Source organism: Melanaphis sacchari, unplaced genomic scaffold, assembly GCF_002803265.2.
Source record: "Melanaphis sacchari strain LSU unplaced genomic scaffold, SCAv2.0 Contig116_pilon_pilon, whole genome shotgun sequence".
Classification (NCBI taxonomy): domain Eukaryota; kingdom Metazoa; phylum Arthropoda; class Insecta; order Hemiptera; family Aphididae; genus Melanaphis; species Melanaphis sacchari.
The window spans coordinates 586,133-607,324 of record NW_020270453.1 but is presented as its reverse complement, the minus strand read 5'-3'; the positions used below and the strand labels follow the sequence as shown (position 1 = coordinate 607,324).

The 21,192-nt window shown below is 25.9% G+C and overlaps 2 protein-coding genes across 2 annotated transcripts; one reads left to right on the top strand and one right to left on the bottom strand.

The window, feature by feature from the left end:
- Positions 1-314: 314 nt before the first annotated feature.
- On the bottom strand, positions 315-8,392 carry LOC112603959 (achaete-scute homolog 5-like). Its single transcript, XM_025352797.1, has 4 exons — positions 8,088-8,392; positions 5,358-5,718; positions 2,952-3,084; positions 315-785 (listed from the first exon to the last, which is right to left on the bottom strand). The coding sequence occupies exons 1-4, from the start codon at positions 8,139-8,141 to the stop codon at positions 593-595; spliced, it is 741 nt and encodes a 246-aa protein (XP_025208582.1). The 5' UTR covers positions 8,142-8,392; the 3' UTR covers positions 315-592.
- A 2,673-nt stretch (positions 8,393-11,065) lies between these two features.
- LOC112603968 (putative ATP synthase subunit f, mitochondrial) lies at positions 11,066-12,944 on the top strand. Its single transcript, XM_025352806.1, has 2 exons — positions 11,066-11,081; positions 12,568-12,944. Exons 1-2 carry the CDS (start codon positions 11,066-11,068, stop codon positions 12,942-12,944), a joined length of 393 nt encoding a protein of 130 aa, XP_025208591.1.
- Positions 12,945-21,192: the final 8,248 nt, after the last annotated feature.

Sequence of the window (21,192 nt, the reverse complement as noted above, 5' to 3'; positions counted from 1 at the left end):
TGTTGTAAAAAAGGTAAAGCGTTCGCAGTCATGTTTCATCACTTTCATCTGAATAACCTTTACGTAGATTTTTCATTATTCTGGCTTTAATGCACATTTAACAGTTTTTTTATTGAGCTAATAATTAATACCACCCCATTTATAATTATAAATACCTTTATATTAGAATTGGACGAAAAACATATTTAAATAAAAATAAAACATTTTTTTCTTCTTTAAAATACGTCATAATTAATGAAACAAATAAAATATTTATTTAAAAGTTCAAACAAATAACTAAGTTAATACAATTTTAATTTCAATTAATAGGTACTTTAGTATGTTTTAGTTGTTATATTATTAGATAATCTAAAATTATTGAAAAGTAAAAAAACACAATTAAGAAATAGGAAGAAAATCTATGACTTACATAAATTTGAAGAGAATATAATGTTATGATACATCGTACGACACATTTTGGTATTCATGTACATATTTATTAATGTATAGTAGTAACTATCTATAACATTATTGTATAGGTGATGTTCAAATTATTACGTTAGGTGGTAAGAATAACTTGGTAATGTGATTGTTAATAAGTAATAACTAATAACTAATATTGGTTGTTTACGTTTGGAGGATAGTCTGTTGCAGCATTCCAACATTGACCATATTGTGGCTGGTAACCGTAGTACGTCGGTGGAGGTAGGTATTGGGTACACGACGGCATAGTATACAGTTTGGTTTCGTACTCTGGTCCATACTCCAAGATCGCTTGTAAATGTCTTATGTACCGTATGGCCATTCTGTAGTACACAAATAAATAAGTCATTGTGTATTTTTCATTTTTACTATATAATAGGTGATTATAGATACTTAATATCATTGAGTATATATTGTAATATATAATATACATTATACACTCTATACTATTTAGTCCCAGTAAAAAGGGGTTTTTTTGGAAGACGACCCTACAAAGAAAGCCATGTATAGAACTAATATGATCATGCGTGCGGAGAAATAATGACATAATTACCACTATGTGTGAGTTATGAATATAATGTTTTAATATGAAAAAAATTGAAATTTTTATGTATCTATTATATAATATTTGTATTGTTATATTAAATTCATAGTACTGTTAAAATTATTGTATTAAAAAGGTATAAGGCGTAAAATTAATAAAATAAATTTTATAAATAATAATAATAATAATATTATTATACTATTAATACACTTTTGTTAAGACACAGATTTAAATGCAAATTGTATATTTTGAAATTTTCATTGTATTTTATATTTGATAAAAATATACAATAAACAAAATCACCAGAAACAAAAAAAAAAAAAAAACATAAAATAGGTGTTATTTATTTTGTTTTGTTATATTACTTTTATAACATATGTTTTATTTATATAAGGATCAAATACAATTGGCGGTAGCTTAGTCCTATTACCTATAATATAATATGATAAACATAGGCCGTTTAATTTATGACGACCACTACAACGCCAATTTTCGTTAATTTAAATAATGTGATTAGAGTTAGTTTGATCATTTTTATTTAATATTATGTAATAAAAACCCTTTTTAAAAGTATCTTTTAATTTTTGTAATATTATTATTAAATTGTAAATAAAAAATAGCATAGAATTAGTCTAAATGTTTTGAAAATGTCATACTTTATATAAAATATAAAAATGTATGTAAGTTTTAAATTCCCACGATTATATTTTTCAATAACAATAAAATAATTACAATTTTAATTCATTGTTTATACACGGAGAATTTTTTTTAAAGTTGAATTTAAAATATCTGTGTAAAAAAAAATCGAGTGTTTAAGTTTTTTTGATTTTATTATAAACTACTTATGAACAATCTTATATTAAATTTTATAATTATAAAATTAACAGTACTATACATTTTTTTACTAGAAAATAATTTGTTAATTTTCGTGATTTGTTAAAATTTGTACTTCAAATAAATAAATTTATTTTAAAAAAAATGTGTCTTTGCAATTAAGAGAAGAACTTATTTGGTGAATTGTATTAAAGTTTCAAGCTATTTAATAATCATCATTGAAAATAAAAAACTTAAATGAATTAAAAATTTCTTATGCTTAAAAATAGCTCAAAGAGTCAACATTTTTTTGTAAATTTTATATAGTAAATAGAAATATATGTTTAGATAATATAAAAATTTGATGAAAATTTTAAGTATTTACGGTTATTTGATTTTGATTTATACCAAAATAACAAAATAATTTTTCAAGTATTTTTCACTGGGAATTTTTTTTTTTTTTTTAATAGACACTATAATTGAAAAAATGTTAATGAATTTTTAATTTCTTATAATTTCTTCCTACGAATAGCTTAAGAAAAGTCAAATAGTTTTGACTTTATCATGTATATAAAACAATGAACCATAATTTGGTTACAATTTTAAGTATTTACAACTATTTATTTTTTAGTTACAGTTCCAAAAATATTAAAATCGATTTTGACAATACCTAGGTCTGCTTGTTAATCTCAATGATTTTGAAAAATACTTGGAATTTATTGATTTAAACTTCTTAAATGTACAAATTAGATCCAATTTGTTATCATAAACTACTTACAAAGTTTTAAGGTTTAACTCATATTATATTTACTCTATCATTGATGTACTCACGGTTTTATTATCAATCACATTAAATAACATGCATTTATGACCTAAGTTGGTAATATATTAATATTTTTATATTTTAAAAAATACAATTTGAGAATTTGGTATCAAAAAACTTTTTTAAGTAATTAGAAATCGAATTTTAAACGAGTATTTAGCGTATTAGTATATAAGTATTTAGATTGAAAATCCGTCGAAAAATATTTAAAAAGATTATTACTATTTCTTATGTTAAGTACAAAAACTATTAAGACTTATAAAATATTTATATATAATGATAATAATATGTTAGTACCTATATACTAACCTCAATGACTCGATTTTAGATAGTTTCTTTCCGGGAGGTTTACTCTTGGGCAAACGGTTTCTTAGAAGATCAAAAGCCTTGTTCATGTCTCGCATTCTGGTTCGTTCTCTGTCACAAGCGGATTTTTTATAGTCTGTGGACAATATTTTAAGATGGATTGTATGGTTATTAATTACAAATGCTCGGAAATTGTAGAAAATGCTAATATTTTTTGGTAATTCATAGAACATCAAAAGTAAGATACAAATTTGTTTCACACTTTCCTGATGTTTAAGAAATTTTGTTTAGCTATAATTTATAATTACGGTTTTTAGTGTACAGGTATATTTTTGTATAATAAAAGAAATAAACTACACAACTTCAATAAAGTATACTAACACGTGAACAAAAACATGTTAAATATGCATTTTGATTTTTAAATAGTCGGTATGTTGTTATCGTTGAATACATAGGACAATTAATTTATTAATTATTCTCAATAATACGGTTATTTTTAAAATAATATTAGATGACAGATACACTGTACTGCAATTATCAGATTCGAGTATTTAAGCTACCGAGTTGAATCAAATACCTATAGTTTTTAAATATAGTATTTACTATCATATTCTATAAAAAAATAAAAAATTTGTAAAATTCAAATTTTTTAAACAATTTGGTTGACAATTTTATTTTGCATATTTACAATTTTTTAGTGTTGATTTTAGCGTTTTAAAGTACATGTTAAAGATCTAAAAATGTACCTTTTTAGTGCCATAACTTCTAAGCACTATTAATTACTTATAGGCTATAGTTATTAAATTATTCTTGTAAAAATTATTATGTGCACAATATGCAAAATAATTGTTGATGCTTTAACTTGACTACCACTTTTAAAAATTAAAATAGTATGATGAATTTATCTGTATAAAAAAAAAAAAAAAAATTCATAATGTAAAACATTTTATCTTGAAAGTATTTAAATATAACAATAAATGGGTATACATTATAATATAAATTTGAAGAAGCACAGTATGATTTACATACAGCGTATTACCATCTCATAATTTAGCGGGTAATAAAAGTAGTAAAAATTGTTATATTTATGTTAATTCATTAAAATTTTAATTAAAAAAATAAAAAGGAAGTAGGTATTTGCTTTGCTATGTAATACAGCATTGTAAAATCAATACATTCATAACTCCTCTCAGAATCCTAAAACTATAATAAGTTATATTGAATTAAAAAATTGACAAAGATAGAAGCATTGGTCGACTATTGAGTAGAACCACCTAATGGTAATTATTAAATTCAACTTCACTGATAGTAAATATTGTCAGTACTTGTCCGTATGTATTATAGGTACTTATAGCCCACAAATTAGTCAATATAGTATAATGTAGAAATCTGTGAGAATGACCAGAATGTTCTTTAATAAGTTCATAATAAACTATTGGAATTTTAAAAATTTGAAAATTATCAAATATTTTTACAATATTGAATCTAAATAGTTTGTTTACTGTTTATATAATCTGTTATGACTACATTCCGAATAACTTAATGCGATGCTAATATCTTCTAAAAAACTTGTACCTATACGTATTCTATTTTTATTATCTTAAAATTGAGAAAATATGCATAAATAATCAATGAACGCTATGATATTATAGTTAAACATTTAATTAAATTATTTTTATTAAAAAAATACATTAGATAAATGCCATGACTATTTTTTAGTATTATTATAGCAACGTATTTTAAAAGTTAGCAAGACCAAGAAACTCAAACTTTTTTCAAAATCTACATTACAAAAACGGGCAAAAAATAGCTTGTTTCGAATTTTATCAATGTATCATGTTTATTTTCCACTCCCATTAAACAACTACATACCTATTAATTTAATTAAGATGATGAAACAATAATACTGACCGAAGCACTAATACAACAATAGTTATATTATTATCATTTGATATTTACAAAAATACTTAAATAGAATAAATAATGATAATAAAAGACGTAGGTAATAGAACTTGGTAGTTAATGTTACCTATGATAAAAAAAAAAAAAAAAATATGAGTTGAATGCAGGCTATAAAAATCTTTTTCTCTCGGATAAAAAATAAACATTTATCAAAAATTTAACGATTATACGTGGCCTGAGAGTTTTTTATTTGAAATAATTTTTTAGCAATACACCATACCAAATAGGTGTCGGGTAGTAAATTAGTGGAAATGTAGGTATCATATAATAATTAAGATGGCAACCAAGACAGGAGATCACAGGGAACGGATTTCCGTAGTCTAGAATAAGCTATTTAACTACGAAACAGAGAATCTTTAATGAACGGATCAATTTGAACTTGCAGGATGTAGGAAGGTACGTCGTTGGGTATGTCAATATTATTTTTTATAATTTTATTATTTATACCTCTTTCGGACTCGTATGAGCGTACTCTCGAGCTGGCTTTGACCTCGGTCTGCATGTAACAGTTGGTGCCGCTGCCGACGCCTGCCACCGTGGGCGAGTACTGATGTTCGTCGGGGGACGTGCCGTACACGGGTGCTGGCGGCGGAACCACGGGCCCGCCGATCTGGAGGCTGGCCAACGGTGGATGATGGTGTTGGTAGTCGTAACTCATTGGCGGCAGCACGTTGTTGAGCGTGCAAATAGTGGTCGAGTCCGACGAGCTTTGGTCGTAGTGCGAGGAGGACGTGGTGATCGCCGAGACCGCCGCTGTCGTTGTTTCCACGTGTGGTTTGTTCACGTACACGATTCGAGTGACGTTTTCCTGAATCAAAATAATAAAAATCACACCGGTGCCGTATTTAGGATTTTTTACAAGAGCTCGCTTTAGTCCAAAGCTCACCCATCATTGATTTGTCACTACAATAACCTATATCGATTCCGCTTGCAACCGATATTTCCATCTCGTCATCATCTGGTAACCTCTTATTAGTTCTATTAAAATGTACGTTTATATTTGATTTGATTACTTAACAATGAATAAACTAATAAACATTGTACATAATATAATATCTAATCGTGTTCACAATAATACAATATTACACAATTACGTCAAAACCATATTTTTAATAATACAAAAATATTAAATAACAACTACTTTATTTGTGATTGTTTAAGTACTTACTGTTGTTGAATAACTCAGATTCTTTTGAGTTGATTTTGAAAAATATATATTAATATTAAATAATATTGTAATAATGAATATGTATGTTTATAAATTATTGATAATATACCTAATACGATTTATAATTTTTGTTCAGTAAATTTTTGCATTTCTCCATTCTTTCTAATCTGCCTATAGTTAGAATTTTTTTTGGTATCAAAAATAGTAGCCCAATCTCGAGGTATTTAAACTTACAACTTAAATTGACACAATTGATTGATTTCAATTAACTGTTTACCATCGTAGTGGAATTGATAAAATCCTTGCTTATTTGCTTAAGGCCCCATTACCACTACAAATTTACTTAAAACTGTATATCTATAACTTATGAACATTATAAAAATAATACACTTTGCAAAGTTATATGTAATTTAATCTGAAAGGTTAGGACCTTAGTACAATATTCATCATTATATTTTTTAGACTTTATATATTCAATGATTTTTGGCATAATTTTGATATTTCGGTGATATACCAGTAATCAAACCTAACTTAACCTTAATCAAAGAAGATATCAATCCTTGTCGATAATACACCATTAAACACGCTGAAGAACGCCTAAATTACATACCTATAAAATATAATGATAAATGATATTCTTGATTGCTAACACAGCAAACAACGGACGATCTCGACTTTCCTGTATTCTAATAATTAAATATTATTTAATTATACAATAGAAATAAACTCAAGTCAATCTGATTTTATTGGAAAAAATTTTGAAAAGTTATGACTATTTTAAAAATATTATTTTTACTTACTTTTACGACATTGCAAAATAACATTTTTAGTTTTTTTTTTTGTTCAAGTATGAAATCCATTATTTTATAATATAAAGTAGGTAATATTTTAGTTAAAATGTTTAAATAAATAACAAGTATAGTATATAATCCCCAATTGAAAATTTTTTTGTTAAAGTATTTTATTTTTATTTTTTTTAAAGTTTTTTATTTGTACGATTTGTTAAGCATAGATTTTTAGGAGGTTGTCTTTATTTTATAGTGCATAATAGTATTGTTCACAATACAAATGAACGATTTTGAAGAATTAATAAAACGACTAGTTAAATTATATGGTTTATTGCCTTAATTTAGTTAGTGTATGTATTGTATAAAGTATCTAGATATTTCATGAAATAACACCAACTTTAACGTTAACATATTATAATATATTATACATATTATCATCGATTTATGAATGAAATTTGAACACGTATTTGTAATATATTGCGGCTAATAGCTATATAAAGTAATATAATAGGTTTTATACACCTTGAACATTTTTTTAACATTTCAAACCAGTTATAATTATAATGTACAGTACTGCAACATTTGCATTCTGTAGCGATTGATGATGTCCACTGATAATACGTACACGTATTAACTTTACTACATATAGTCGCTAGGTACTATGGTTTTAAAACTTTTTGATTTCTGCAGGGTTTTATACGAAAGTTTATAAAATAACGATAAGTTTATTAGCGTAGGAAGTGCATCAATTTAAAAATTAGTATTTTATTTTTTATTTTTTTTTTTTTTGAACGGTTGTGTATGAATATATTTTTCTCTAACGAATGAATTACAGTGTATTACGTTTTACGTTTACTCATTATATCGCGTCAATTACTATATGATATATGTATATGCGACTATCCAACTCAATGAAATAACACGATTTAATATAATAATATTACAGTTTTGTTGTTTTAGTCTAAAGTTTAGTATTATTGTAGGTGGGTATACAATAAAGAACTATGCGCTATCGTGATATATCAATTCGCAGTATAAAACATTGTAAGAGTGTTAAGTATTTGATATTAAAGCAACTATAACCAACGACAATTGTGTCGTTTTTTTGACGGTCTATAATATAATCACACGTGCAATAATATGTATGATTGATTATTGAGAAAACGGATGACCGTCAAATCGTTTACCTAATACGAATTAGTTAAAATATGATATACTCACTTGTATAACGGATCTCGAATCCCCTTCGTTTCCTCTGGGCGATGTTTCGCTCATGATGTTTGTCTTATGTACTGGTTTTCTTTTAATCGGGAAGCGGAAAGACTTCTTCGCCCGACTGAGGCCACTTGACGGCTACACCAATATTAGAATGTTAGTATAGGCAGTGGTGTCTATATTATAGCTATTATGGGTCGAAGACGATTGATAGCTTTTTAATGGTAGCATTCGAATAGTCCGGGTACCAAAACCGTACTAATAGTTTAATGGATACCTAACACGTAGAGACCGCGGAAACACTCGTCATACACGACTTGTATAATATAGATGCAAATACATAGAGTGGCGTTAAAAAAAAAAAACAAAAAAAAAAAAACGTTTTAATTACACGGATCTACACTTGTTTAAATAATTGAAAAAAAAAACAGACGAAAAAACCATAATACACACATTATCATCATTATTATTATTATTATTATTATATTAAACGTTACGACACATTCATACAACGCACCTCTCCTTCGCCTTCGTCCAACCGACGGGCCACCCCCTTTACCCCGTTAGTGCAGCACGAGCGAGCGCGGTGCGAGTCGAAATGAAGAACGGGACAGACGACAACAACTGTGCCAACACGTGTCACCTTATTGTCACTAAACACCCGAGTACGATATTCGTTATTGTTTCTTTATTAGTATATTATACTAAATATCATTGTAAGTCTATTTCGTGGTGTCGTGGATGCGAACAACGAGAATCGTGCATAATGGAATTAAACGACCATAGTGTATATCCAACGGTGGAACGTGTTTTTACCGGTTTTTAGGTGTTAGTCGATTATTGTTGCGTATCGTCCGCACGCACGCGTACCCACCTAGGAACCGCGCAAGCTTATAATATCACGCAGGTATATATAGTAATAATGTAGACTAAGAGCCCGGATTTGAATGCTTTGAAAACTATCAAAAAACAGTCCAGAAAAATAATCAAAAATAATTTAAAAACTGCATTTTCAACGCTATGATGCCCTTAAAAAATGACCCACATTTTTTTAATAGACATTAAAATGAGAGGATTTGATGATTTAAGTTACAGTATTTTTAATACTTTTTTTTTTTATTATTGACTAGACCAGATATGCCTAACCCGCGGCCCGCGAAGGTGTTCCAACCGGCCCGTGATCATTTTATAAAAATTAGAAATTTGTATAGGTGTAAAAAAAAAAATTATTATTTACAAAAAAATGTATTTTATTAAGTTTTTAAGAATATAAAATAATTTTTAATGACGAAAACAAACTAACAACTATAGCGTGGAAATATTGAGAACTTTAAACACATACGATTTGAGTCATAAATTCGATAAGTGAACAAAGATAATATTATATTCAATAAAATGTACAATAGATATACCTATGATTAGTCTATATTTTATTAAAATGAACAAAAAAAAACCCATGAAGCATAATATACGGCCCGCAGTACAAATATACATTTTGAATGTGGCCCGCCAGTTGAAAAAGTTTGGGCATGCCTGGACTAGGCTAACAAAAATACAAAAACAAAATACCAAATTTGTGGCACAAAACTAAATAAACATTGTACTTGAATTAAACGGGATCGCTATATAGCTCTAACTCATTATTTGTATCTAATAAATCCTATGCTGTACATAAATAATAATAAAATTATTACGATTATAAAAAAAAATTGTACTCGTAATTTTAAGTTTTTGATATTTTTAAATGCTATTAAAAAAAATCTTGTAAAGAAATTTCAAGTAGGTATGTAATATGAAAGATAGTTTATTTTTGAATTGCAATAACAAAACTAAATTGATAATTTCAATAACTGATTTTGCGTAAATATATACATATTTTCTTATTTTTTCCATAAATATATGTTGAAGTGTAGTAAGAAATATTTACTGAAGTATCAACTAGAATAAATTTGCTACCAGAAACCTCTCCCGAAGTTAGGAAATTATTTTCAAATGTGTTTTTAGATAGGTACGAAAGAAAAACACACAGTATATCTACTGTGAAAAAATCTGCTCAGAATCTAAAATTCATATTAAAATATTTTATATTTTAATATAAAATATTCATACATTTAGATCACTAGTTTTCGATAAAATCTATGTTTATTTTAATTTAAAATAATTGACTGAAGAAACTCTAAGTTTATTTCCGATTATTTTGATAAGCATATTTCTTTAAAAATTCGAAGTTTTTATTTTTATTTTTTGATTTATATACACATTTGCTATAAAATTGTTTGTAAAAAAAGCTTATTTATTTAATATGTTTCCGATTAGAGGCATTAAAAAAAAACCTAAAATATATAATCGCAATTTATTTTTATAAGCGTTCAACAAAAAATTTATTTAATTCATAATTTTTTGAACTTAAACATCTAAGATTGTTTTTAATAATCGATAAAACATTTTAGCAGAAAGCCATTAAAATTTTTTTTAAGAGCATTTTATATTCTGATATCGGATATTTGGATATTATTCAAACGTATATAATAATAATTTATTCGTTATAAAAAAGAACTTTAAACTCTCCGCTATTACTCAAATTATAATTTTTTAATTTTTATAATGGATATGAGATTTTTTTCTATAAATGTTACTTAATATTTTCATGCTTAGTCAAAAAGTTTGAAAGTTTAATACGAGGTTAGATACTCTTAAGTAGTTGTAATTATGGAAATAAAAAAAAATTGAAAATGTATAATGTACGTGATGTGATTGTGTAAAAAGTTTCTTGTTGTGTTATAAACAGTATAAAATTAATCTGAAGATTTTAAAATATTGTTAAGCATATAGAAAATAATAATTTTAGTAATGGTGAAACATTATTTGAATATAATATTACTATAATTATTCGTATGGAATAATCATCACAAATTGTATTTTAATAATCTTTAATTCCTGATATCGATATAGTTTTTTATAATGTATATTAATTTGTTTACATTATGGCATTAAGATCTGGTTAATTCGAATAACCGTTTTCATTGATACCGATCGTTTTTAAAGAGTTCAATAAAGGTAATTTTTTATGCATGTGCATGCGGATCGTACAAATTAGTGCGTAGTAACTAAATGATCAATAAGTGATCATTAGTCTGAGTGACTATATAAAAGAAATAGCGAAGTACTCTTGTACGTGCACGCATGTAAAAATCACATTACACAAAAATATTAATTATTTTGTTTTTTTTTTGTTTTTGGTAAAAAGTATTGAGCGAAGTACACAAATATTATGTAATAATATAGTTTTGCGAGAAAAATTTCTAACGACAAATAATTTTGTATTCTCTGTTGTTTTATAATATATATTTTGCACGTATACGAGTGTATATTTTATATTATTATGTTTATTGTATCATTAATTAATAAAATTAACATACAAGAATAAAACACAATCTGACTTCACTACTTTTCACGGTACATTCTTGAAAAAGTCACGAAATTAAAAATTTAAGTTTTTTTGTATAATTAATTGGTTTGAAACATGTAAATAGTTAAAACATAAATTAAAATAGTGTGAATAAATAATTTCAAAATAAGAATTTACAATAGTTAAAAATATATATTTAATAAGTAACCATAAGTTTAGGCTTAAGGCTATCTTCAAGTAATATTATAAGGTGATAATTAAAAAATAAACAAACAAAAATAATTAATAAAACATTTTGTAAGCCAAATTATTTTTCGTATTGACATAAATAGTACTATAAATAAAAACCTAATAAAATAAATGTTTATGTTTTTAAAGTTTTTAATTAGTTTTTAATAATTACCTATTTTTTGGTGTTAATTGATTTAATTATGTTTATTTCAAATATACCTGAAGATAGGTTTAGACAGTCTGTAGGATACAACTAGAAAATATAATATACTTTTAGCTATTGTGAATTCTTATTTTTAAATTTTTTATGTTATTTTCCTAGTATATAACTAGTATTTATATAATTTTATAAATAATCTCTAATTCAAAAATCAATCTATTTAAATTTGTATAATTTATTAATTATACATTAATTTACATTGATACTATACTTATAGGTTGCACGAAAAAATGATAAAGAAAAATTTATTGATTTGAATAAGTAGTATTTATTATTTTTGGTAATTGGTCGTTATTGTTTTTTACCTCAACTGTTACTCACTTACGCGTATCGATAACAACGGAATGCTGTTGTAACTTGTGTTTCATTAATCGTTTATTAATTCACTTAATTTATTCAAAAATTTAGTTTGACACAATTAAATAATAAATAGATAAAGGTGCCCTATATTTCTTAATCCGCAATCGCATATCTATTTTTTTTTCCATGAATTCCATTAAAAAAATCTACTGCTATAGTAAGTTCAATGCACGATATTAAATTATTAAATCGACAATACACGCATAGTTAAATACCGTGAGTAATAATCGGCATCACTGTTTTTTCTCGTCTATAATATTATCTAGTCAAGACCGTGGCAAAGAACTTTCAAGATCGTCGTGCAGCATCGTTCAAGATCAGTGGCATCGGTGACTATCCTGATGAATACAATCCTAAAGTGCACGGACCGTACGATCCGGCCCGTTTTTACGGTACACCCGACAAGCCGTTTTCGCAACTTAAACTCTGCGAGGTTACTAATTGGGTGAAGTGTCGCAATAAATCGCCAAAATCAATCGCTGGATTATTTTCACGCGCTTATTGGAGGTGGTCACACCAATATGTACAACCGAAACGTTCAACAGTTGCTCCGTTAATTCATAGTATTGTCGGTATGATGTTAATATTTTACATCATCAACTATGGCAAAATTATCCGTGGACGTAATTACAAATACCACTAAAAATCTATAGTTATACAGTTTATTGTATGAATGTTTTAAACCATCATGTTTACTAAACTAATAATATAAATTATGCTGTTTAAACGTCCCAGTCCGCATGCATTGAGTGCATGTATCCAACGGCAAAATTTTTATTATTAGTTTAGTAAACATGATAGTTTAAAACGCTCTTAAAATAAATAAAATAAAAGTATTTGTGTAAGATTTTGTGTTTTTACTTGGAATAAAGTATCATAATTATTAATCATGATAAATTACTATAATAATATTTTCTTAATATATTGCATAGTGTCATGTAACATTTTTTGAATAGGGTATTCAAAAGTGTAAAAATAAAATGTGTGTAAACTTTAAGATTTAAACGTTTTATTAATTATTGAAATATAATTAGAAGGGTACTTTAAAAAAAAAGGAAAAAAGAAAAGGAACACTGTTACCCTTCATCGAATCAAGCACTAGAATAATTATATTTATTTTAAGCATGTTGGCACTTATTAATTAATGGAGTCAAAAGTAGAAAATTTCCTAAATAAATAAACTTTTTCTTGATATTTAATTTCCAAAATATTTTAGCTTTTTTGAACTATGTATTATAATATGATATAAGTATATGACTATAAATAATTCAATAATAATAATAATAATAAATACAATATTTTAAGAAAAAATATACCAACCTACAACAATACTAAAAATAAAATAAATAAAAAAAACACATCATGAAATATACTTAGTGATATAAGCTGACAGACTGTTTCTGTTAAGAATCATTAGGTATTCTTATACAATGTTTTAATAATTTAATTTAAATTTAACACGCTCATAGTAGTGGATCACTCGACACCTATTGTGTCAGTAGAGCGGCAGAGTAGGGCGTTATTCGAATGCAATTTTATCTAGACGATTATTTAGATAAAATTTTATTCGAATAATTTACGGTTAATTTATTTGAATAAGCATGGTTGATAATTAAAAAAAAAAAAAAAACATATATTAAAAACAATAACTAGCCCTGTATTTTAAGTTACCTACATGATTATAAATCCTATTTTATTCTGAATAAATCTAAAAATATCATAAATAAAACAAATATATATTATATCAATAGAAGAAAGGATTAGAAATGTTTTTTTTTAATCATATTTAAATAATATTATAATATTATAATACGAGTAATATATAATAATTAATAATTAATTATAATATTTCGTAATAATTACAGCAATAATAAATAGTATTAAACTATTAAATAATAACAACAAAAATGTAAATAAATAAATATAATAATATTTTATTCAAATAACCATAGTTGAAAATCATTCGAATAATTAATCTAGATAAAATTTTGCACAACTCTAATAGAGCGGTACTCATTTGACTACCTTTATTTTAGTATTATTTCTTTAAGCGTCGATAACAATTTTTTTGTTTAGTCAAATAACTTGAAAATGTAATACAAGATCTCCCATAATTTATTTTTTTAGCTGTATAAAGTATTTAAAATATGTTTAGGCAAAATTATTATCTTAAGCATTTTAAATTCGTAATTCGTCAAAATCACAAAAATGTACAAGTATATGGCATTGCAGTTAAAAAATTATAAAATGTACAATTTTTTTTTTTTTTAGCTAAAGCTTGAAATATTAGTTCAAGGTTGTTCATAACAAGTCGCACTGAATTAGTTTATGTATACTTTTTTTTTAGACGTTTGAATTACAAATTTGAACGAAATAATATATTATTTAAACATTTTAAACAATGGACAATGATGTAAATTATTTTGTTATATTTCAAAAACATTATTCGCGAGAACTTAAAACTTTTACGTTTATTCTTATGAATTTTACTATAGTTACGCGATGCAATTTTTGGTTTATTTTAATAGATACGAGCGTGAAAAACGTACAACAAGCGCAAAAACCATGTAATGTCTCGATTCGTATGAGAATTTTGAAAAAATACAACACCTAAGATAATATTCTAAAAATAATTTGAAAATACTTAAATTAAAAAAAAAGTCAAAAAAATTTTCACTAGGCCATCACAGTGAGTACGCATTTACTAGTGTCCTCGTCCATTTCAAAAACATCTATTGTATATAATAGTAGCACATCTTAAGCATATCTTAAAAATATTGTATAGAAACCATTTTTGTAATATTTAGAGTTAGACGCGTTGGAAATATTAAAAACACGATGTAGGTATACGTAAAACTAAACATAAAATTTCAGTTATTATATTAATAATAATAAATTAAAGGATATTACGCAAAACGATTAATTTTATATATATATATATCTAAAAGTTTATAACACGGTCTATAGATATTCATCGCATATCGATATCTTCTATTCGTTGTGTTATTAAATAATTAAATAATAATCATCATTATTCAAACGTCATTCGTCAAACACGACTCGAGCAATGTGGGCACGAATGATGCGTAAATTTATATTTTAAACACGGAAAAAAAATCGTATATCATTGTGTAATCGAACGGTTCACGTTGAAATAACGCGCAATCACATCGTTTACAATAAATCACTCCACTGGCGATTGGGAGCAGTCGAGGGGGCGGAAAAAAAAAATGCACCGAAATTTGGCACAAAAAAATTTTTTTGTGCAAGGACGGAGTTGTGTGCAGTAGTCGTTAAACGTTTAGACTTTGTTCCGGTGTCGTCCGGCGGTTAGACCGAACACACAATGGACCAACGACATGCGCATTTTTGGTAGTAATCAAAGCTTTGATTACTGCCTTACTTTGCTATGAATAACTGGAAACTAAGTAATGGGTTTTTGTTTACACTCTACCGTCCCCCCCCCGGGATGGGTACAGTAGAGCTTCTGCCATACGGCTGAGTTGACGCCGAGTACCGCGGGCGTCCTTGCATTTGGTACTCACCAATTCGGTTGTATATATACATAGCACACTGGCCCCGGTGATCACTGGGTAGAGCGTACGGCCTTTTCGCCGAAAACCGCGCTCTGGCGGTGGCGTACGGTCGCCGTTGGCCGATTCGCGATCGACCGCGCTCCGGGCAGAGCGCACTACCCGTACCGCCGACTGCTTAATATTAAAAAGAAATTAATATCCAACGTCGTTCGTTGTTTACTATTTTTATGGTTTATTTTTCAGAAAACCGTGAAATTAATACGATTATTTCCAAAACACTTATTGAGCACATAAACAGATTATCAATTTGATTTAGCAATCTGGTGATATTGAACCATACAGCTAGTTATTATGTATTTATTTTCTCTGATTTGTGCAAATAACGAGCAAATAGGCACACATTTAACGACTTTTAATGCTTGTTTGGTAATTTTTTTAGTGCTTGAATACGTCCGAGTCTTCAGATGATTGTTTACTACACACACATACACACTACAAAGAAATCTTATTATTGTCTGCACGTAATTCCTTACAAACGTAGCGTTTCGAATCCCATTAAATGAGGAAAAAAGAAAAAATACTATAAGTACAATACAATTGTTAAATATTACAGTTTTATTGTTTTTTTTATTTGTACATCCTAGGTATGTTAATAATGATACAGAAATAATTATTTTATAAATTGTATAACCAGATAAGTCATTCAGCATTCTGCTGTATAGTAGAAGTATGAGTACTCAATGTATAAAGTCCTTGTAATAAATATATTTTATTAGAATTCGATTAAAAGTGATTACAGACGATACATGGTTTTGACTGTAGATGACATATTTCTAAGAATATTCAATGATTAATAATTATTTATATTAAGAATTATTAGTAACTTTTTTTTCAATAAGTTGAACAATTAATCTTATCCAAAACCATCGCACATACTGGAAATTGTATTTTAATGAATATTATAGTTAAAATTCCTGTATAAAAACAATTTACGAACAGTGCCATATTTATGCATGGACAAATTGGACAATTGTACTGGGTCCACCGATTTCAAACAAATACAATTAATTGTATTCCTTTTTATCATACCTTAGGAAAACAAAATAGATATGAATTTTACTTAGGTATTTTGGTAGGATATTAAGTATAATGACTTTTTCCCGAAAACGATGGCCTTAAAATTAAAATTAAATTTGACTTAAACATTAAACATTTAGTTTGATATATAAGTGTAAAAACAATAATCAAAATACTAATTTTTATTAAAAAAAAAAAAAGTTGACTTTTTAATTTGTTTAGTTTGTTTTTAACTTGAATAAATATCAAATATTAATTAGACACATTTAAAGTGCAGTGTTCTTGCATATTAAATTATCATATTTTTGACAATTAAATGTTATTCTATGATCCAACTACTCATTTATAAACAGATAATTACATACAACATTAATTTATAAATATATTTTGCGTACATTTTATTTTGGCATTGAAAAATATAGAAATGAACAATTTGGGACCCAAAATTGTAAATTATACTTAGCCCATGAATTGGTAAATCAGGCACTGCTTACGAGTATTCTTGTAATAATCTTTCAAACTTTAAGTATTTAAATTAAGAATCGTATGAATTTTTGTTATTCACAAGAGTTATGAGATACATTAAACTTAAATTATTTATTTAAAAAGAATACGTATGTTTATGTATTAGGTATTGATATTTTTAATAATATTATTGTTGTTAGAACAACTTGTAAGGAATCTTCTTACTCAGACTTAGAATCAAATAATTAAAAATCTCTAAAAATAGTTCAATGGTCTAAAAATATTTTGAAATTTATATTATGTTTATATAATTTTGGTGAAAATTCTAAGTACCTACTGATGTATGTAGGTAAGTATAATTATTGGCTTTTGATTAATAAAAACTAACGGTACCAGAATCACCAAAGTTTAAGATTTGCTTTTATTCTATTCCGAAACATTATGACAGAGGCAAGAAAAAAATTCGAAAATCATTGTCCATTGAAATATAAATGTAACTATTGCTCTGTTCAAAATTTTAAAAAATGTATAATTGGTAATTTATTGTCCTTGACAAATAAAAAATTTAAACAAAAATTTAATATTTTAAACTATTTAATATTATTATAAACACATCATACATTTAAGGTATAACATTAATTACACCAAAAAGTTTTCGGTGTGGGGAATCTGATGCCATTTCATAGATATGTCATTGCATAGTTACAGTACTAAGATTAATAAGCCCGATAAATCACTAAAATAACCAACAAGTAAACGTTTTTGGACTTTATTTTTATTCACGTTTATGATATCTATTATATATAGTATATATTATGAATAAGTTTCTTAAATTATTTATTTTTTTCAGTTAAATTTTGCATAAACATTAAACATCTATCACAATATTCCTATAATAATATATACGACTTTGACGCGAAGGTTATTATTAAATATTAACATTACATTATATTTGTATATGTATTATTATATAATTTTGTGTATCGTTTGTTGTAATGTTATACGTTAATACGTCATACAATTTAATTGTATTTGGATTATTGTTAAAGGAGATTTTTTTAAGCTGTGATATAGTTTGGTATACATTTTTACATAAAATTTGTTCGTAAATTGTCCACAAGCAAAAAGTATATAATGTTTAAGACAAGTACATAAAAAATAACCTTAAGACATTTGTACAAATTACGTATTTATATGTATATATTATAACTTTACATGATAAAATCACGGGAAATCATTATATAGTGTATTTTTACTGGAATAAATAAAATAAAATACATAATTTCATACATTCTTTTACAATAGTATTAATAATAATAAAAATAATAATAAAGTCAACTTTAATAGTGGAGACACACAATAGTAAGAATAATATAATAATAATATATTAAGCACCTTTTTATAATAATATAATATAATATGTATACATTATCCTTTAATCACATATTTTGTGGAATGTCATAAGTCCTATAAAAAGTAAAAATTATAGTTCACGTATTTCGGACAGTATTTTTTATTTTTATTTTATTTACTATTGACCACATTGAACATTGTTTTGAGCATGATCTTATATATTATAGAGAACACACAAATAAAAAAGCACACGTTTTCAGGTACAAATATATAATAATTTTATTGTGAAACTCTTTATTCGCACACATCGTATATAATATATAAAAAAAAATTCTCAAACAAAATACAATCAATTGCAGAGCATATGGATATTGTGACACGGTAATGATAAATTATGCTATTAACAATAAAAAACAAACGCGATCGCAGTCCACCCTTGGGTAATTTCCAGGATATAAAAGTAAATACGACCATTAAACGATGAGACAAGATAAGTCGAGAAAAAGAAGAAAACAGGAAACAATTCATGATTAGCATATAATATCGAAAACGGAATGATAATAATAACAATAAAGTCATGACCGTACAAAGATCTTTTAAGATAGTCAGCGAAATCTCCATTCAGCAGTAGCAATCCCAATGAGACTGTATAACAGATAATAAATTTAAAAAATTAAAAAATATTAAAAAAACCAGTCCAAAAAATGGTGACCTCCACTAACACAGCCCAATTAGTAGATATTGCTACCACCATCGGAGCTAAAATTGGCTGTAACCTATTCTTATATTTTAATTCAAGAAAAATAGTCAATCTGTTATCAATGCAATGCACTAGTGTACCACTGACGTTTGAAATTTTCACACTCTATTACAACATAGTTACGACGAAGAACGACACATCTTAAGCCAGCCAACCAACATAGAGAAAGCGTTTGGGGAAACCAACACAGATGATGTTTAAAATTTTACGACTCCATTAGACTTATAAACCTATTGTAAATTAATACCTCAAATGCGAATACGTATGTATACTTTTAAAATCTTAAAATTTTATTTATTATTAGCTAAATGAAAAACAATGTGTATTACATAAAACTTATGTAAGACTTTGTAGGCTAATGGTCCTAGTTTTTGATGTTTTTATTCTTGATAAAATAAAAAATAAATGAATAATAACAATAATAGAAACAGCATAACATCGGAATTGTTTTAATACCAGTTTTAAAGAGAACTTTATCTAACGTTAGGTTATTTATATTTTTCAAAAATAGGAACCTGACCAAAATCTATAGTTAAAATTATCGAGTAACAGGGAACCAAAGTCTAAGAGGTAATAGTCTCTACATTTTTTATTTAAAATTAAAAACATTTTGTTAAACAGAATCTTGGCAGACGATCTTTAATTATTTTGCATTTGTTTTAATCAAAGTTCCTTATCGAATTAATTTATTATTAAATCTGCGGTGGTTATATTTCATCATATAAATATAACATAATTGTCATCGAAAAAATTTCTGGTTTTCGGTAATGATTCTTACAGTGGACAAAAATAATTAAATAAAGAAAATAGAAAACAAAGAAGACAAAAGCATAAAAAATAAAGGAAAAAAAATAACGAATTTTTGTAGTATATATATTTATGTATTCTTCGTATTATATGATATATAAATGTTATGCCAACTATTTCGAACAATCGAAGTTCAATATCCACACACTAAAACACTATAATATAATATAATATAATATAATATAATATAATATAATAATAATAATAATAATAATAATAATAATAATAATAATATGTTATATAAATATAATTATGATGATATTATATTATTACGTCAGCCACTACAAAACGTACATATAATAATAATTACGGCGATCATATTTTGTCACACTCAATCGGACTCGCGATCCAAAAAATAACAATAATAATAATGATAAGGAAAAATATCAAACACATGGAACTACATAATAATATAGAAAACATCTCATTCGATACGTATTTTGAAAAAAAAAAACGTCACTGAGTAAAATAAATGAAGGAATCGAGTACTTATACACGAGTATATTTTTGTAATTATTTATTTTTGTTTATCGTATATAATATTAAACGATCTTTAATGTTAATCGATAAATAAAATATTTATATGATAATGTTTTTACTCATGTCAAAAGGTGTTAAAAATTAATGATAATATACTCGTATTGTAAACTCGAAAGGAACTCTTATCGCGCAACAAAGTATCAACAAAACCATTATACATAGGAAATCATGTGTCAATTTAGTCACTATAATAATAATAATAATAATAATAATAATAATAATGATAATAATAATAATAATAATAATAATAATAATATGCAATTATAATAAAACTACAAATGGTGCAATATTTATACATATGTATATAAATATACATATATAATTAATTTTAAACGTATCGGATTTGTTCACGA

What these genes read in the sequence shown, in the direction of transcription:
- LOC112603959 (XM_025352797.1), bottom strand. Translation starts at nt 8,141, where the DNA reads ATGAGCGAAACATCGCCCAGAGGAAACGAAGGGGATTCGAGATCCGTT. An exon ending in CTCATACGAGTCCGAAAGAG is followed by an intron (nt 3,085 to 5,357) that starts GTATAAATAATA and finishes TATTGTCCACAG; the next exon opens with ACTATAAAAAATCCGCTTGT. An exon ending in TCTAAAATCGAGTCATTGAG is followed by an intron (nt 786 to 2,951) that starts GTTAGTATATAG and finishes TGTGTACTACAG; the next exon opens with AATGGCCATACGGTACATAA.